The sequence below is a fragment of the Caretta caretta genome, chromosome 11, assembly GCF_965140235.1.
Source record: "Caretta caretta isolate rCarCar2 chromosome 11, rCarCar1.hap1, whole genome shotgun sequence".
Lineage (NCBI taxonomy): Eukaryota > Metazoa > Chordata > Testudines > Cheloniidae > Caretta > Caretta caretta.
Window position 1 is genome coordinate 74,983,069 of NC_134216.1, and position 16,158 is coordinate 74,999,226.

General features: G+C 40.9%; 1 protein-coding gene across 3 annotated transcripts in view; it reads right to left on the minus strand.

The window, feature by feature from the left end:
• Positions 1 to 16,158, minus strand: part of TRAF3IP1 (TRAF3 interacting protein 1) — a 92,637-nt gene that overhangs the window by 18,168 nt on the left and 58,311 nt on the right. For all 3 annotated transcript variants that reach the window (XM_048869782.2, XM_048869783.2, XM_048869781.2), the window contains 3 exons: positions 12,846 to 12,966; positions 12,634 to 12,670; positions 7,142 to 7,215 (listed from right to left, as the gene is read on the minus strand). In XM_048869782.2, the coding sequence (XP_048725739.1) occupies positions 7,142 to 7,215; positions 12,634 to 12,670; positions 12,846 to 12,966 (232 nt within the window). The remainder of the gene's footprint in view (positions 1 to 7,141; positions 7,216 to 12,633; positions 12,671 to 12,845; positions 12,967 to 16,158) is intronic.

Consider the following 16,158-nt stretch of genomic DNA (forward strand, 5'->3'; position numbering starts at 1 on the left):
AACTGTCATAAATTACTACTTCTGAGGTAACATCTTTTATTGAACCAACTTCTGCTGGTGAGAAAGAAACTTTTGAGCTACACAGAATGCTTCTTCAGCTATAAAAAAATATTACCTCACCTGTGTCTCTAATATCCTGGGACTGACAAGACTACACCACTGCATACATAAATGACTAATTGCATTTATGGGGGATCCCTCATATCATATGGCTGATAGACTAGTGCAGAGTCTATGCTGTTCTGAGGAACTTTACCAAAAATAATATCAACAATCAGCATGATTGGTTTGGTCTTAAAGTGATAAGATTTTTTGTTTTTAAACCATTTGTGATAAAAGGAAACTTTATCCAGGTTATGGAACTATTTACTAAATTTGTTTCAAGCAAAAACCTTGCAGAATTGCTTCTTTTTCAGAGCCAGTGAACTTTTTTGGTAGTACAAAGGTGGGAGCTTTTATTAAGTGATCCCACATAGCAAAAACTCTATTTCATAACCTGTCTACTTTTGCCATGCATCAAATAAATGAAGTGGAATACAAAACATAACATCTGTTTCTTTCTCTGACTGTTTAATATAGGGGTCAGGTTCTAACCAAATATATTTAGGAAGTCTTTTCAAGAATTTGTTAGGCTGAATGCAGCTAATCAAGACAGCAAAAACCTTGTGTATTTCCAAGGTGACCTCTTTGTTTGACCTGAAAAATTTGTATATTATTTTAAGTACTTTCACTACATAGCTTTTGCATTTGTAGATTTAACCTTCTTTTTCTAACACCAGTGTTTCAAGAAAGCATAGGTATGTTTGTGAGGGTGGGCACGGAAAGTATTTCAGATGAAGCTATGAATAAATAAATGCTACATTGCAATCAGCAGTTAAAAGTTACGGTGTGTAATATCCTCTAGTCAAAACATAACACTGCTGAATTCTAAGCATTAATTTACCATCTTTACCCACTTTATAGATTGGATTTTTAAAATCAAACAGTATCTAATAATAAATTAATGCACATAAACAGTACTCAGAATACAGACAGACAATTTTTCTGATCTTTGCTAAGTAACAGCTTTAGGCTTTAAAGTCTAAAGAATTGAAGATGGAAAGAAGAAACATTCTTCTGCCAGCAGGATTAGTTTAGCAACATCAGGGAAGATACGTACTCTTACTTTTAGGGGGAAAAAAACCCACCTTCTTACTGCCAACTGCAACTAAGATTTTGCAGTCACCAAGTTAACGAGGCAGTTCAGCTATAGCTTGAGAGAGATGAGACCTCCTCCATTAGCTCCAACGCTACCACAGTGTGTCAGATATCCAGCTGTATCACTCTCAACATATGGACTTTGCAATTCCCCTGACAGTGCCTGAGTGAAGATATTTTTAATACTATTTCTTTTTGCACCACACATTCAGTTTCTTAATTCCTCAAATTAAGGCAAATGCTTTCCTGAAATCCAACACCCTCCAATTATCACAGCTACCAAGCTCCTTTAATTTCCCCCTCAAACAGTTCTTCTCTATTGTTGGAAAAATAACAGCTTCTCTCTGGATCATAAAGATGTCTCTGATGTAATCTGAAAAGCAGTAGCGATAAAGACCCAGTACAATAGCAGGCAGCTACTTAGAGGTCATATGATACAAAGATATACAGTGTGACTAAATGATCACAGAGGAGGGATACAACTGCCATGTGCATTTGAAAAATGTGAATGGCCAGAAGGGAGCAGATTTGTTCACTATGGTTTAAGGAGATTTAATTAGGAGAAATGGAATGAAATTATTCAAAAGGAGATTTGGGCTGATTACCAAAAAAAAAGTCTCCTGACAGTGAAATCTATTAGGTGTTGTACAGCTTCTCACAGGAAATGGATGAAGTCCCACTGCTTACCTTGACAGGACAAAATACTCTACAGAACAATCCCGCCCTGGCAGAGGAATGAACTAAATGACCTGATAATTTCCCCCAAATCCAGTTTATCAGATTTGATGATTGAACAGCACCATCTAGTTACAGATCTAGGAATGGTAACGTGCACAGAAGAAAATCCAATACAAGTTCAGTGTACACTGCTGGTAACTAATTATGCAGTACTGCAGAGCAGAATGTCACTCACTCATCCCTTCCATTCTCTAAGCATTTGTATACAGACAGAGCTCATTCCTGCCAATGGATATTAAATCAACAGCCTTATTAGTTCAAGATGACCTATATACTTTGTATATGAGAGGAAAGTGATCAGGAACAGTCAGCATGGATTCCCCAAGGGAAGGTCATGCCTGACTAATCTAATCGCCTTCTATGATGAGCTTACTGGTTCTGTGGATGAAGGGAAAGCAGTGGATGTACTGTTTCTTGACTTTAGCAAAGCTTTTTACACGGTCTCCCACAGTATTCTTGTCAGCAAGTTAAGGAAGTATGGGCTGGATGAATGCACTATAAGGTGGCTAGAAAGTTGGCTAGATTGTCAGGCTCAACGGCTAGTGATCAATGGCTCCATGTCTAGTTGGCAGCCAGTGTCAAGTGGAGTGCCCCAGGGGTTGGTCCTCGGGCCGGTTTTATTCAATATCTTCATAAATGATCTGGAGGATAGTGTGGATTGCACTCTCAGCAAATCTGCGGATGATACTAAACTGGGAGGAGTGGTAGATACGCTGGAGGGCAGGGAGAGGATACAGAAAGACCTAGACAAATTGGAGGATTGGGCCAAAAGAAATCTGATGAGGTTCAATAAGGATAAGTGCAGGGTCCTGCACTTAGGACGGAAGAACCCAATGCATAGCTATAGACTAGGGACCGAATGGCTAGGCAGCAGTTCTGCGGAAAAGGACCTAGGGGTGACAGTGGACGAGAAGCTGGATATGAGTCAGCAGTGTGCCCTTGCTGCCAAGAAGGCCAACGGCATTTTGGGATGTATAAGTAGGGGCATAGCCAGCAGATCGAGGGACGTGATCGTTCCCCTCTATTCGACATTGGCGAGGCCTCATCTGGAGTAACGTGTCCAGTTTTGGGCCCCACACTACAAGAAGGATGTGGATAAATTGGAAAGAGTCCGGCGAAGGGAAACAAAAATGATTAGGGGTCTGGAACACATGACTTATGAGGAGAGGCTGAGGGAACTGGGATTGTTTAGTCTGCAGAAGAAAAAAATGAGGGGGGATTTGATAGCTGCTTTCAACTACCTGAAAGGGGGTACCAAAGAGGATGGATCTAGACTGTTCTGAGTGCTAGCAGATGACCGAACAAGGAGTAATGGTCTCAAGTTGCAGTGGCGGAGGTTTAGGTTGGATATTAGGAAAAACTTTTTCACTAGGAGGGTGGTGAAACACTGGAATGCGTTACCTAGGGAAATGGTAGAATCTCCTTCCTTAGAAGCTTTTAAGGTCAGGCTTGACAAAGCCCTGGCTGGGATGATTTAATTGGGGATTGGTCCTGCTTTGAGCAGGGGGTTGGACTAGATGACCTCCTGAGGTCCCATCCAACCCTGATATTCTATGATTCTATGAACTTTCACTAAAATTTGTTGTAAACAATAGACTTTGCTGTAAGAACCAGAGGGGGCTAGTATTTCTGTACATTTAAAGAAAAGGAGCACTTGTGGCACCTTAGAGACTAACCAATTTATTTGAGCATAAGCTTTCGTGAGCTACAGCTCACTTCATCGGATGCATACTGTGGAAAATACAGAAGATGTTTTTATACACACAGATCATGAAAAAATGGGTGTTTATCACTACAAAGGGTTTTATCTCTCCCCACCCCACTCTCCTGCTGGTTATAGCTTATCTAAAGCTATTACCAACAGGAGAGTGGGTTGGAGGGTGGGGGAGAGAGAAAACCTGGATTTGTGCTGGAAATGGCCCACCTTGATTATCATACACATTGTAAGGAGAGTGATCACTTTAGATAAGGTATTACCAGCAGGAGAGTGGGGTGGGGAGAGAGAAAACCCTTTGTAGTGATAAACACCCATTTTTTCATGGTCTGTGTGTATAAAAACATCTTCTGTATTTTCCACAGTATGCATCCGATGAAGTGAGCTGTAGCTCACGAAAGCTTATGCTCAAATAAATTGGTTAGTTTCTAAGGTGCCACAAGTACTCCTTTTCTTTTTGCGAATACAGACTAACACGGCTGTTACTCTGAAATCTGTACATTTAGTATTGGGCTAGATCGGGGTAGTCAATTATTTTTTGTCAAGGTCCAAATTTCTCGGTCAAGGTGTAGTCAAGGTCCAGACTCTAGAGAAACATTTTTCACACCGCAAGTGCCCCTATTCAACAAACTCATACAAGCTGTGCATTAGTAATATACCCCATTGCTAATATTTGTAATGCATTACATGAAAAATAAAATCAAACCGCTGTATAAATTAAGCATAGTGGTCAAGCCTCTGTTCTGATGCTGTGCAAAATAAAACAGTAAGTATTAGTCCACTCTTCCTGAAATGAACAGTTTTTGGTATCAACTTTATGTTTAAACATGGCACCAAAAAAAAGTAAAGCCATTAAATGTCGAAACCACCGGAGGCAGGACTACCGCTTTCAACAGAGTAAATGCGCCTATGAGCATGAAATCATTTTTTAAAAAGGAACACACAGTTTTTTATTGGAGGAAATGATGATAGCTCAAATTAAGCAAATAAAGAATTAAGGTGGACCAGTCAATCATTAATTCACAGTACAACGTATTGGAGATTGCACTGTGAGAAAAGGAGAGGGTAAAAATAATTTTAAAAACAACAATAATGATCATCAGTAAATAAAAAGATTTTGCAGTCTGTTCAAACACGTCTTTTGGTCTAGATTTGGTCTGCGGTCTGCCTTTTGACTGTTTCAGTCTAGATAATACTTAGTCCTGCCTTGAGTGCAGGGGACTGGACTAGAAGACCTCTTGAGGTTCCTTCCAGTCCTACACTTCTATGGTCTATGATTTGTAATGCAATGTATTTTAAAGTAGAATAAAGAGGAGTTTGACGCAGCAAAGTCTTCTGATAATGGGTTGCCATTTGGAAAAATCTAATGGGTTTTCTTGTTTGAGGAGGTATTCATTGTATTGTTTGACATCACTTTTCCTCTGCCGCATTGTGGGACTCTCCCCCGGCCAAGGAAGGCTGGCTGGACACAGCCTCCCCCATCACTCAGAAAGATGCTCCTTCCCTCTGAGGAACTGCATTCCTCCTTGACAGTCCCAACACGGGGAGGAAGGAAAGTAAATCCTGATTCCTCTGCCCTAGATCCATAAAGGGATTTAGGTGCCTAAATTGCTTGCCTCTCCCCATTCATTGTATAGGGAGAACGTGGCCTAATTCAGGCTTTGTGGATTTCAGTGATTTTTAGGCGCCTACAAGTTAGGCATCGCAACCCCTATGTCTATTTGTGGATCCAGGCCTTTCTGACAACATAATCTACTGCCTCCAGACAGCAAGGCAAACTGTGTTTATTTTTTAAGACTAGATATACCAATCTCGGGTCTTAACTATGGACAAACTGAAGATTATACTTCGAAGGGTTCAGGTTAACACTACCACTTTTGGCACAGAAACTAGAGGCCACTATTGAGCCATAATAGCTCTTCATAAGGTAAGTTCTTCAGGTGTGTCTGTTTTTCAGTCATCTATAGATATTTATACTCTCTAATGAATTCTGTTCCTGATCCACCAAGATGCCAGCAGCCAGCCTTGTTGCATCAAATTAAAAAAAGAGATATATGACTAGAATGGGACTATAGTATTCAAAAGCTTCCCAAGATACTTGTCCACAACAATGAATCAACCACAAAGTCATCAAATAACCTTCATGACTCAAGGTATCTTTGGGACTAATATTAAAACTATAGCCATATAGTCTGCCACTAAGTGTGAAATTATTAACTCTGATATGACAAAAGAAACCCAATGGCCAAGGTCCTCAAAACTGACTAGTGATTTTGGATGCCCAACCTGAGACACCTTAATAGGGGCAAGATTTTCAGAAGATGGGTGCTCAGCACCTTTTTTCAAGTTGGGCACCCAATATCTGAGGCACATAAAATCCCAGGTCACTACTGAAGTTCTTGCCCAATGACAACAGTTATGAATAAAGATTAAGGATAAACTGAAGTAAAAATAGGTTTGTGGACTTTCCAGGTGAGATTTGATGATAATTGGGAGTTACAAGTGCCTTCTTGTAAGCACATGAAAGTCTACCTGTCTAGGTTCTTATATTGGCACTCGCCAACATATATTTTAGTGACTCCCAAGGTCTTTCTCCAGCTCATCAAGTTGGCCCAATAATTTACTAGCCTTCTCAATGGCTGGTTGATCAGGAAAATCAATCAAAAGTTATTGTGCACTCTAATAGGCATTTGCAACAAGATCTTGACAAGGCACAAACAGTAAAGGATTTTCAGTATAAAGACTAAAGACACATACTACATTAATTACACTTCAGTACTGACTGGAATCAAGATAGCTTTGGAGACATGAAGCAGTATCAGAGAACCAACATCTGATTATACTTTATAAGGTTAACAGTATCTTAAGATCCTATTTTGGTTAGCAGCCCATGAAAACTGTTGTTGGACAACAGGATGCTGCTCTACAAATGCCCAAAGGACAACTAAGACTGGAATCAAAACATTACAGCTATTCAAACACACAAATCATGCCTCATATAGTTCCCAACTGAAGCAGTGTTACAACTACAGCAGCTTGAAATTAATAAAACTCATTGGCTTCTGTTGCTGCAAAGATGCTTTCTTGATAAAGTCAAGCGACTTCAATTATAGAGCTCTGACCAGAATACGAGTGTTCAGTGACATTTGATAAGTAGCAAAATGAGAGATGTCACTATCTTCTGAGACTCACTTATTTTCCTCATTCTCTGTCCTGTCTTTTTTTCATTTTCTAGCTAATGAAAATAAAGGACATGAAAAAGGAGTACGGTACCAAATACAAAAACAGAATGAAAAAAAGGAGAAAGGCAGACTGATATGGAAAGCTTGACATAATTTGAGAAGCACAAAGATAAATTTAAGAAATCAAGGATAATAACTAGATAAGTAAGGAAAATAAAACTGGGAAGAAAAAAACAATGCACGGACGAAAGAGAGGTCACTACTGAAACATTTATGAATGACAAGTCTTTGGAGCCCGTTATCAAATTACCTTCTCTGTAGACTTTGACTGTTGCGATGTCTCATAATCTCTCTTTGTTTCCAAGATTCTTTTTACAAGACCACCTGTTGAAGATCAATGTTTCTCTTAGTGCTGGTTACTGATACTAAAACACTGTTGTAAATAATCTGAAAACTAATCTAAAACCTGATCACTTAATTCTGTTAAATGAAAAGTGATTTTAGACCAGCTGTAACTGTATTCCAGTAAATTAGTCTATCTATCCCATCTCTATATGATGTCAAGATGGTGTAGTGGCAAGTACATTACACAGCACAACCAGAGAGGAGATGGGGAGAGGAAAGAAATCAAGTCAGGTCACAGAATCATAATAGAGGCCTACTAGGCTTCGTTCATCTTCCTGAGGCACATACCAAGGTCTGTCTTTTGCTCTTCTCGGTTGAACTGCCAAAGAGGCAGCATCTAAACTGGTGGTCAAAGCAAGGATAAAGGCTTTACGGGAGCCACATCTAAATCTGCTTGGCTGGAGGGTAATGGATAGGAGAAGGATAAATGGGAACAGCCCAAAGGACAACATCCCCAAACAACTACTTTTGTCAATCAGACTACCTCATGTTATAACAGTATATTTACAAGACTACTATTCTAGCCTTTGAACTGCTGACTTAAAGGCAACCTGAACCACCCAAAGTAGGTTAAAGTAAACCTTTGTTTTGCAAAAATATCAAAGAGTAAATGTGGTTTTAATTTTGATTTAAATACATTTGAAAAAATTAACACAAAATTATGTGAAAGTATAGTTCACTAAAGGTATAGAACCACACTCTTGACTTATATGTTATCATAACAATCTCTTACATTTATACAGCATTTTTCATTCAGAAAAATTAGCCAAATGCTGTACAAACTACATACAGAGATCATCTAATCTCTATGCCCTTCCTTTACAAAGTGCAAAATTTACATGTGGACTTTTAGGAAAACACCTCTCTCAAATAAACCAGGTCCAATACAATTACAATGGATTCTAGGTTTTGAGAAACTAAATAAATGAGATTTGGGATAAAGAATAAGCCTAATGATGTTTAGAACCAAGTTGCTTGTGTAGATTTATTTGTACACTTTTTCAAAGTTTACTCTAAATCAGTGGGTCATACAGAGGTACACACACTGCTGGCTAAAGTAACATGCCACAAGAACATTTAAATTATTTCGAGACAAAGCATGTCTCCTGAACTCAGCCTAAAGAGACAACCATCTGAATTGGATACTTGATTACATTTCAGAGATACCAAGTCTACTATTCACACTGACAGAGTTACAGATTACACTGCCATGGTGCACTGCCCAACAGGCTTTTCATAGCTATGAAGATCAGAATTTGCAGGATTCTATTTTTTCTGCAACTTTTAATGTCGTCATTAGTACCTAAAGCAACACAAGGTATTACCTGCATTTCCTATGCAGTCTTAGGTGTGTATTGTAGAAGAGGAAACAGCACTCAGGTATTGTTAGGTAAGAGACATTTAATTTATTCTGTTTTAAAATATAGTTATAATATATCTAGAGATGTAGTCTGTTAAGGTTCAGCAATCAAACAGTTGAAAGGTTTTTGTTTTTTTTCCTTCAAAGCATTTTATTTCATTTTAGCACAACAATGCTAAATATTGGAGGTACAGGTTTTCTATACTTTCATTCAGGTACAGTGTCCTTCAGAAATTCTCATTTAAATGACACTATGTAGCGACAACTCATCTTTCCTGTTAACTGAAGTGGTCACACAGACCATGCTGGGCTACTGAGTATGAAGTCTGAAACTAACTCCCTGCAGATTTCTGGGCTAGCTCAGAATCAGTTTCCACATGATTTTTCTCATCTTTTTTCATACTTTAACATAACATTCTTATGGCTGTGAGAAACAACAATAGTACTTGATACCTAGATAGTATTTTATGTTTTCAAAGCGTTATGCAAACATGAGCTAGTCTTCACAACACCTTAGCCCTGATTCAGCTAAGCACTTAAGAATGTGAAATCAATGAGACTGAAGCATCTGCATAAATTTAAGTATGGATAACATTTTCAAAAGCATTTAAGTGACTTAGAAGCTTAAGTACCAGCAGGAGTCAGGCCTGGTCTACTGCAGAAAATTAGGTTGGTATAATTATGTCACTCAGGGGTGTGAAAAATCCACACCCCCGAGCAGTTTAGTTAAGCTGACCTAAGGGCATATCTACACTACAAACTATTTTTGGTTGTCTTATAGCTACTGCAGCAGTTACTGCGGTGGTTCAAGTCCACACTGCCCTCCTTCTGTTGGTGATGTGCCTCCTCACCAGGAACACTTCCAGAGACTTAAGGGGGGGCTGAGAGCTCAGAATCTCAGCTCTACATAGCTCCCTGCTGGGAGCCTGTCTGCTCTCACTCCCACCCCCTCCAGGTTCTTGGCTCCCTGCTCCCCACTTGGAGCTCCACACCTAGAACCTGGGTGGCTGCCAGGTTCCCAGTGGGGAGCCAAGAGCCCAGTGTGGAGGGAGTGGTGAGCTGGGAGCCTCGGTGTTGCGGGGCTCCCAACAGAGAGCCAGAGCAGCAGCTGAACTGGAGGACAAGAGCCTGGGGGGCAGCCAGGCTCTAGTTGGAGCCCCCGACCCACCCCTGGGTGATCGCTCAAGCTGCGAGCAGCTTTCTTGTCAGTTTCACGGCTCCAGCATGGAGCCAATGTAAGTAACTCATAGTGTTCGCATTGATGCTGCATCATCCTAACTACATCGACATAAGCCCTACGCCTCTTGTGGAGGTGGAATTATTATGTAGGTGTAGTAGGGCACTTACATTAGCGGGAACAAGGCTGTAGTGTCTACACTGACATAAACAGGTCAACATAAGCTGCTTTACATTGACCTAACTCTGTAGTGTAGACCAGGCCTAAGTCCCCATGTAGACATTGGTATGTCGACCTAGCTACCATCTCTCACGGAGGTGGATTACCTCTGCCGTGCAGTTCCTCCTGTCAGAGTAAGTAGTCTCTACACTGAAGAATTACAGCAGTGCAGCTATGCTGCTGTAGTGTTTTACGTATGGACAAGCCCTTAGGCACTTCAGCATGTGAGGTAAAATTTTCAAAAGCTTAAGCGCTTTGCTGACCTGGAGCTCTTGTAAACTAGACAATCCTCAATCCAATCCCAAGGTCTGTCTATATAGAGATATTTGTACTGGGGCAGCTACACTGATGCAAAACTCCAGTGTAGATACACTGTCTCAGTATAAAATGGGAATTGACCCCTTGGCGGCTTACCACAATCACAAAACCACAGTCCCTGATAGGCAGAGACAGAGAGAAGTTAAGTGACTCCCTCAAGGCCACAAAATGGGTAGTGGTAGAGCTCAGATTAGAACTCATATCTAGATGATTGTTTTTCAGGAGACACTTCTCAGAAGTTAAGTATCTATTCAGTGTTATTATAATTTAAAACAGGGGTAGGCAACCTATGGCACACATTCCAAAGGCGGCACGCGACCTGATTTTCAGTGGCACTCACACTGCCCAGGTCCTGGCCAATGGTCCCGGGGGCTCTGCTGCCAGCCTGGGGTACCATCCGCCGGCCCTCTGCCATCCAGGGTTCTGTCTGCCGGCCCTGCTCAGCCCGCTGCTGGCCCCGGGTCAGGGCCACTGGTCCCGGGGGCTCTGCTGCTGGCCTGGGGTTCCGTCTGCCAGCCCTCTCAGCCCGCTGCCAGGCCCAGTTTCCAGCCACTGGTCCAGAGGGCTCCGCTGCCGGACTGGGGTTCCAGCCGCCATCCCTGCTCAGCCCGCTGCCAGCCCCGGGTCCCAGCCACTGGCCCGGGGGGCTCTGCAGCTGCCCCACGCTGTGCCCCTCTGGCCCCAGCCTGGGGCAGTGAGTGGTGAAGACAGGGCCAAGAGGGGGAGCAGCTCAGCATGGATTCTTATTACTGGCACGCAAAACCTTAAATTAGAGTGAATAAATGAAGACTCGGCACACCACTTCTGAAAGGTTGCCAACCCCTGATTTAAAAGGACAACAAGTTTAGTTCCTGATAATATGTGCTGCTTATTATATAAGTGTGACCTGACAGTTCCGACCACACTCAAAAGAAAGTCTACATCGGCTGTATAATAATACCAAACTTAGCTCCTTCTTGGGATTTGCTTTACTGGTAATTCAGTCACCACCACAAAACAAAACTAATTAAGCCTAGGTGCCTGGTGGATTGATTTAAATCACCAATTTTAAATCGGAAACCATGATTTAAATCTTCAATTTTAATACTGTTTTGCATTTGTACTTTTTAGTTATCTTCCTAAAGAGAAAGGTTGATTCTCATTGGTTGGTAACCATTAAAACATGTTGATCTGCAACTAAATATAGCCATTATCCTAACTTTGGTGCTTATTTTGCTAACCAGGAGGATATACTATATTATACAGATTTATTTAAGCAATTATATAGTTTAACTTATATGTATTTAGATTCTTAAGTTTTATATTTTATTAAGTTAGAAAATGGTGAATGTGAATGATGCGTTTCTTATTTGCTAGATGATTTTTTTTTTTTTTTTTTACTTACAATGCGATTACAATGATTACTTACAAAGAATACAATGTGTGTCTATCTCTATTTGGATGGAAATAGAAATTCAATTAAAAATGTACAAAAATCGCATTTTATTTACTAAATAACACTACTTTAAATGTGCTGATATGTAAGAAAAATGTCTATCAAAAACGTTTTGCATTTAAAACTAATTTAATAAACAAAGGGAAGTATTATCCGTAATTAATGAAGAGAACTAATTGTTTCTGGTCACCATGTCCTTCAAGATTTTAGAACTAGTAGATCTTATCCTCTAATCCGTAGTTTTTATTCATAGATTAGGGAAGGAAAATAAACTTCCCTGCTTTTTCAACTCATAAGCAGTTTCTCAACGATGAATGAACTAGTCATTGAATTGAACCAGCTGAATAAACTGAAACGAAGAAAATATTCTTTCTGCACCTGAAGCTATTGCTCTAAAAAGCTGGTTGAGCACGTCAACAAACTTTGGTTCACGGTGCTTAGTCAGTGACTTCTGCCAGTTCAGTGGTTTGATCTTCTTTAAAACTTCGCAGCGCAAACATACTGATACCACAGTTTAGTTTCACTTTGATCTGATAATATGCTGGTTCTCTGTGGACTTTACCAGCGGTACCTACCATAATAAGTTAGCAGAATTTACTCAGCAGGGTTCTAAACTCTCGTTAACAGGATGAATTAACAAATCTGTATCCCTACCTGGATTGTAGATCCTGCTACCCTGTTACAATAAGAACAGATTGCTTTTGCTAAATAGCTTGTTTCTATATTTTTCTTTTTTAAAGTTATTGCATAAATTAGAAGTATGTACCCTCAAGATGCAAGATCAAAACATGATTAAGAAAGGTTATTCCCATTATCTATTTAAGATTCTTTTACATCCTGTGCAGAGTATGAACCACAGATGAACGGAGAAGAGCCAGAGAAACTTACCATGCTTCTCATCACCATCCAGCTCCACTATTGGCTCCTACATAAGAAAAAGAAAAAGCTTTTAGTTATTAGGAAGCTTACACTGCTGTGATCTAAAGCATGCACGCATCTCAGATAAGAAACTGCTCAAATAAAAAAAAAAATTGGACAGCATTAAAGGGAACTGAACACACATTTGAACAAAAAGGCTGGGTTTTGTTATATTAACTGACCGTTTCCATTTCTGGCATTTCAGGTAGCTGTGGTGCTGCCTCCACCACAAACTGATCATCCTCATCATCAGAATTCTGTTTGTCTATGATCACGTTTGAGACGGCTTTACCGCTGCCATTCCTGAAAGACAGACCATGGAAATTTAAACCATACAGAAATTTTGACCAAAAGTTGTCCATACCTGAAGAGAGCACACACCTCTCTCTCTCTAATACAGTAGAGCCTCTCTTTCTCTAATACAAGTATCAGGGCGTAACTGTGTTAGTCTGTATCCACAAAAACAACAAGGAGTCCGGTGGCACCTTAAAGACTAACAGATTTATTTGGGCATAAGCTTTCATGGGTAAAAAACCTTCTTCAGATGCATGGAGTGAAAATTACAGATGCAGGCATTATATACTGACACATGAAGAGAAGGGAGTTACCTCACAAGTAGAGGACCAGAACTAAAATTCATTTGCAAATTTATCATCATTAATTTGGGCTTGAATAGGGACTGGGAGTGGCTGGCTCATTACAAAAGCAGCTTTGCCCATCCTGGAATTGACACGTCCTCATCAATTATTGGGAGTGGACTACATCCACCCTGATCGAATTCGCCCTGTCAACACTGGTTCTCCACTTGTGAGGTAACTCCCTTCTCTTCATGTGTCAGTGTATAATGCCTGCATCTGTAATTTGCACTCCATGCATCTGAAGAAGTGGGTTTTTTACCCACGAAAGCTTATGCCCAAATAAATACGTTGGTCTTTAAGATGCCACCGGACTCCTTGTTCTCTCTAATACAGTAGAACCTCTGAAATGTTTGTGACTCTGAACAAAACGTTAGGGTTGTTCTTTCAAAAGTTTACAACTGAGCATTGACTTAATAGTTTTGAAACTTTGCTATGCAGAAGAAAAAACACTGATTTTAACCACCTTAATTTAAATGAAGCAAGCACAGAAACAGTTTCCTTGGCTAGTCAATTTTTTTTTAAACTTTCCCTTTATTTTTTTAGTAGTTTATGTTTAGCACAGTACTGTACTGTATTTGCTCTTTTTTTTTTTTTTGTCTCTGCTGCTGCCTGATTGCATACTTCTGGTTCCAGATGAGGTGTGTGGTTGACTGGTCTGTTTGTAACTCTGGTGTTTGTAATTCTGAGGTTCCACTGTATAGGAGAATCACTTCCTAATCTAAATTTATGCCATTTTCCCAATTGTAGCCCAACTTTACTTTGCAGTCTATAAGTATCTCCACAGGGAACAAATATTTAATACCAGGCTCTTCAATCTAGCAGAGAAAGATCCAATAGCTGGAAGCTGAAGCTAGATAAATATAGACTGGCAGTATTAAGGTGAAAATTCTTAATGGTGAGAGTAATTAACCACTGGAACAACTGACCAAGAGTTGTGGTGAATTCTCCATCGCTGACCATTTTTAAATCAGGATTGGATGTTTTTCTAAAAGATATGTTCTAAGACTGGTTTGGGAAGTTCTATGGCCTGTTTTATACAGTGTTGTAGTAGCCACGTTGGTCCCAGGATATCAGAGAGACAAGGTGGGTGAAGTAGTATCTTTTATTGAACCAACTTCTCTTGGTGAGAGAGACGAGCTTTCCAATTTACAGAGAGCTCTTCCTCAGGTTTGGGAAACTTACTCAGAGCCTTGGAATACATGAATCTATGAAGACAAAAGTACTGGCCAGGAATTCAGGTTCTTCTTCGAGTTGTTAAAGACATTCCTTTCAGGTGTATGCATTCACAGATCACAGAAGTTAGAGAATTTTGCCTCGCAGTCACTGCAGGGGCAGCACTTAGGCCCTTTTTGTCACTGCCCCTCCCATGACTATGTAAGGGCAGTGACACCCCCCTTAGTTCCTTCCTACCGCCAGCAGCTAGCACTTAATGTGACCTTACCTCACACTTGCCTTCACTGTCTTCTGTGATCTTTTTTGCATATATAGTAAAACCTGCTTTAGCAACCACCTCTGAAGAGAGACCACCGAATGTTTTTCCCCCTATAATTTAACTGTGAAGAGCGATAACCTGGCATCTGCAACCAGTGACCACATTTTCTTACTCCTATCTATAAAAACAAACCTGTAGAAGAAACCAATCTTCCTTACCTCCAGCAGCTGCCGCTCTCCGGTGTGCAAACCTCTGAAGAGAGGCCACCTCTTACAAGCGACCACTTTTCCGAACTCCCATGAGTGGTCACTCTTGGCAGGTTTTACTACAAACTAAAAGGTACTACTACTAACTACAGTAATTAGGTAGGTAGTTTTTCCCGGTGGGATGCTCTCCCAGAGTTTAAATATTGTCCTTTTGTAACACCGATGCTTTTGTGTCTCAGAGAAGGGCACATGAAGGAAAGGTGCTTCACCTGTAACTCCTTTAAGAAGGACTCAGGTGGCTAGAGACTTCAGATTAAAGCAGCAACTTCTTGAGCAGGCCATGAGACTTGCCTCAGTAACAGGAACAATCCAGGTGTGTCCGGCTCCTAAAAAAAGGACCTGACTTCTTGACTGAGCTCAGATTCCTTGCCCAGAAAGAAAAGGGAATGCTCTCCTTCAGCAGGTCCCCCAAGAAAAAGAACCCAGAAAATGGACCGGGGGAATTCCAGAGTATAAAGGAGATTCATCTTCTCTGTACAGGGAAAGTACCAATTAGCACCATGAGTCTGCGGGTATGTGGGATAGAGCTCGGCTGTCAACCTCTCAACAGTTCCATTGCAGGACCAGGGGTACTCCATACTGTGAACTCTGGTATTGCCTTGGGGACGTCTGAGGAATCCAGTACTAAGGAGCATTGTCTGTTTCCACACCAATTGCATACCAGACAGCAGATTTGCTGTGCCTGCCTGTCCTAACTTGCTGCTTATTCAGGAACAATTGACTGCAGCAGTGTTATCTGTGGTGTCCCCACTTCCATCTGGACCAGGGGCAGACTTATAGTTATTTACAGCAATGTCCTCCACCCTGCGGTCCAGGGGTGCAGCTGTTTTCCTCATTGGCGCTGAGGATATCGTTAATGGAGACGGAATCTTTGGTGCAGACACTGATTACAACGTAGTCTGCATCTGGCAGGCCTGAGACCAGCTTCAATGGCTGCTCCAGGGCCAAATATGAGTGTGAGGCTGGTACCAGCGGTCAAGAAGCCGTTGACTGTTCCTCCTGCACCAATGACATCATCAGGTTGGAACACAGATGATGCAGGGCATTTAGTGGCTCCATCAGGAGCAGCTCCCCTGCCACCATCAGATTACCTGGAAGGGTCCTCAAAGTGGAATTTGGAGGCATCTCCCTCTGCTTCCTCCTATCGCTTTCAATCTTG